The sequence below is a fragment of the Gekko japonicus genome, unplaced genomic scaffold, assembly GCF_001447785.1.
Source record: "Gekko japonicus isolate JY-2015 unplaced genomic scaffold, Gekko_japonicus_V1.1 scaffold4525, whole genome shotgun sequence".
Classification (NCBI taxonomy): domain Eukaryota; kingdom Metazoa; phylum Chordata; class Lepidosauria; order Squamata; family Gekkonidae; genus Gekko; species Gekko japonicus.
Genome location: NW_015171027.1, coordinates 67,723 through 71,651, shown reverse-complemented (window position 1 = coordinate 71,651; position 3,929 = coordinate 67,723). Strand labels below are relative to the sequence as shown.

The 3,929-nt window shown below is 53.2% G+C and overlaps 1 protein-coding gene across 1 annotated transcript in view; it reads right to left on the bottom strand.

Annotated features, from left to right (window-relative positions):
- The window catches only part of PPP1R36 (protein phosphatase 1 regulatory subunit 36), a gene marked incomplete at both ends in the record, with an annotated part of 71,786 nt that overhangs the window by 796 nt on the left and 67,061 nt on the right, over positions 1–3,929 (bottom strand). The window contains 2 exon segments of the mRNA XM_015419032.1: positions 1,480–1,707; positions 3,218–3,412. Of these exon segments, the coding sequence (XP_015274518.1) occupies positions 1,480–1,707; positions 3,218–3,412 (423 nt within the window).

Sequence of the window (3,929 nt, the reverse complement as noted above, 5' to 3'; positions counted from 1 at the left end):
CCCCCCCCAAAAAAAAGAGCATGACACTCTTCTAATAAAAGCACACTGACGATCAGGGTCATTTCGTAGAAAAAGAGGTGCAGGAGCTCATTAGCATGACTTATTCGCATATGTCACCACCTCTGACATCACCGGAAGTGTATCAGAAGGCAACAGCCACCGCTCAGGCGCCACTGGACTGTTTTGGATTGCTACCTACTGGGGGGGGGGACATGCAGATCTGTCCTCGCAGAGGAGGGAGAGCTTGTACCTGAATAAAACTTGGTCTTAAAGATGCCACTGGACTGTTCTGGACCAGGGGGGGCTCTGCAGCTTACCTGGCTGTTTCTTGTTCTGACTGAGGGCTGCTGGGAGCAGGGGGTGGGGCTTGTTGCATGTGCCCGCCCCCTGGGCTCTTTACTACCGGAGCTCCGCTCCTGTGCACTCCTGCAGGAAATGACCCCTGCTGACGATCCCGGGACCAAGGAGTTATGCACCTGGCACTGACCAGAGACAGAGCCTTTTCCATGGTCGCTCCAGCTGAGATCTTGGCCCTGCGGGATTCGGTGCAATTCCGAAGGGTCTGTAAGAGGCAGATACACCTCCAAGCAAATGGATGAGGTCAGGAGAACTCCCATCCATAAAGATTCACTACCCCCCGCCCTCCCTGGGGCAGCAGTATCGTAATTGTATGGGCCATCTTAGCAACTTTATTGCTAGAATTGTTTTAATCGATATGTTTTAATCTTATATATGCTCTATGTATTATATGTTGGAACCCACTCTTCGCCCCACATTGAGGGGGGGAAAGCAGGATATAAATCAAATAAAACCATTTAAAAAATAATTATTAAATTACGTTAATGGTAATTCACTCTCCCAAGGGAATTCTGGGAATGGCAGTTCTACGAGGCTGGGTGGGTTGAGGGGGGGAGATCTCTTCTCAACACAAACAGCCACAAACTACAATTCCCAGGATTCTCTGGCTAGGGGTAGGAAGTCAAGGTGTAGCAGCGATCCAGGTTAGCAAATAGATCCAGGTGGGTAGCCGTGCTGGTCCAGTAGCATCTTTAAGACCAACAAAGTTTTATTCTGAGTATAAGCTTTCGGGTGCATGCGCAATTCCTCAGCGAAGCATCTGAATGCATGCACACGAAAGCTAATACCCAAAATTAGACTTGTTGGACTTAAGGGTGCCACTGGACTCAAACTTTATTCTAGGTTAGCAAAGCAGCTCTGTTCTTAGGGTCACTTTGTCGATTCACTGATCCCGTTGGATTTGCTCAATGTCCCCCTCGTTCCTGAACGACAAGGGGGATGAAAATCCAGACCCCCGACAAGCTGTGGCTTCCGGAAAAACCATTTAATGCGTGAAAAAAACTTCACCCTAACGCTAACCGGACCCTACTGGGGGTTCTCCAGACCCCCGAAAAGCTGTGGCTTCCGGAAAACCCATTTAATGTGTGGGAAAACTTCACCCTAACGCTAACCGGACCCTACTGGGGGCTCTCCGCGTAGTCCGCTTCCGTCGTAGCCCCGGAAGGGGCGTCGCTGGGGCTGCCTTGGTTGTCCCTGGGGGAGATGAGCAGCTCTTGGGCGATGAGGGAGGAGGAGCTGGTCCTCAAGTTCTCTTGATCCTCCCCCTCCTCCTCCTCTTCCTCCTCCGTAGGGATAGGCAGGAGCGTGTGGGGGCTGAACTTGCTGCGGGGAGCTCCGATGATCCCGATCCTGTCGGGGAAGGAGAGCAGGGCGTCAAAGGGTGCTCGCCCTTCCCACGGTGGGTGGGTCGCAGGAAGTGACCGTGTAAAGAGGCCTTTCGAGCACGGGGGGGGGGGAGATTACAGAACAATGGGATGAGATGCCGCTCACGGGGAAAGCGTCTGCTTAGTGTGCAGAAGGTCCCGGGTTCAGTCCCCGGCATCCCCGGTTCAGAGGTCCAGGCAGAGGTGAGGGTAAGGGTCTGAATCAGTCGAGAGCAGCTTTCGGTTATGGAGTGGCAGTGCTCAGGGCCGGCCCCAGCTTATTTTGCACCCTAGGCAAGGATCCCTTCTGGCGCCCCCCCCCCCAGTGCGCCCACCAATTTTCAAAAATAAATGCATTTTAGGAAGAATGAAAAACACAAATAATCAAGAGTACGAGGCCAGGTTCAGTTTGGCGCCCCTAAGGGCCGTCCCGCTCTAGGCGATCGCCTAGTTCGCCTAGCGAGTGAGCCGGCCCTGGCAATGCTTGGCCTGCAGAAGGTCCCCGGTTCAATCCTCAGCATCTCCAGTAGACAAGTCTCAGAGTAGACAAGACTGGCCTTGACGCACCAAAGGTCTGAATCAGTCGAGAGCAACTTTATGTTATGGAGTGGGGTCACGGCTCAGAGGAGGAGTGTCTGCCTTGCATGCAGAAGGTCCCAGGTTCAAACCCTGCCATCTCCAGCTCAGAGGTCCGGGCAGAGGTGACTTGAAAGACCTCTGCCTGAGACCCTGGAGAGCTGCTGCCAGTCAGAGTGGACCATACTGACCTTGCCCGACCAAAGGTCTGACTCACTAGAAGGCAGCTTAGTGTTACCGGGTGGAGCATCTGCTTTGCATGCAGAAGGTCCCGGGTTCAATCACCAGCACCTCCAATTAAAAAGCACCCAGTCTTAAGACCTGTACCTCGTGAGAGACCTTTACCTGGAAACCCAGGAAGCTGCCGGTCAGAGCAGACATTGCTGACCTCAACAGGCTGAGGATCTGACTTGAGAGGAGGAGGAGGAGATTGAGGAGGAGGAGGAGATTGGATTTATACCCCGCCCTTCACTCGGAGTCTCAGGGTGGCTCACAATCTCCTTTCCCTTCCCCTCCCCACAACAGGCACCCTGTGAGGTGGGTGGGGCTGAGAGCTCTTTCGAGGACTGCTCTTGAGAGAACAGCTCTGAGAGAACTTGTGACTGACCCAAGGTCACCCAGCTGGCCCCATGTGGAGGAGTGGGGAATCAAACCCAGTTCTCCCCGATTAGAGTCCACCGCTCTTAACCACCCTACTAAAGTGGCTTTGTGTATGTGATCCTAGTGAAAATGTGAAATTTTCTTCCATCCTAAAAGCAGCCAAGAGACCTCCTTGCACATTTTAGGCATGCACGTGGAATGCAATGGGTGCAAGGGCCTTGGTCACAGAAATCCGCATGTGGGTTCGTTGCCGAGGGTGTGCTAGATGGAAATCCCAGTTAGTTGCCCCAGAATGTACAGAACGGGCCCGTGCTCCTTACTTGGACAGTGTCACTATCGAAGACAAGGCCGGCAGGTCTTCGGGGCACGAGATCCGGGGGGTTCTGCTGGGATGCAGGTAATGGTCTTGGAAAAGATACTGAGCGCTGTCTTTCGCCATCGGCAGCAACGTGCTCAGCACCGGCGACCGCTTGTCCAAGACGCTCCTGATGGCTGGTTGCTTGACACCTGTGCTCCTTAAAGAGAGTAAAGGGAGGGGAGTTAAAGGCACAGGCAGACAGACCAAACGTTCTAGGAGCAGCGGGGGCCGACCTGGAAGCTTCCCAACATGGCATTCAAGAAGAAGAGGAGATTGGGTTTATACCCCGCCCCTCACTACCCGAAGAGTCTCAAAGCGGCTTACAAACCCATTTCCACAAACCCAACAGACACTTTGTGAGGCAGGTGGGGCTGAGAGAGCTCTTTCGAGGACTGCTCTTGAGAGAACAGCTCTGAGAGAACTTGTAACTGACCCCAGGTCACACCAGCAGCTGCATGTGAAGGAGTAGGGAATCAAACCCGGTCCTCCCAGATTAGAGTCCGTGCACTTAACTGGTACACCAAACTTGGCTCTCCAAATGCAAATCCCAATGTAACTCTTTTCTCTCCTGAAATGAACTCTGGAGCGGGCGGAAAGGCCCAATTCTCCTGGTTTTCAACATGATTCACTTTGAATCAGGGAAAAGTCGGTTGTGAGAAGCACCTCTTGGCCAG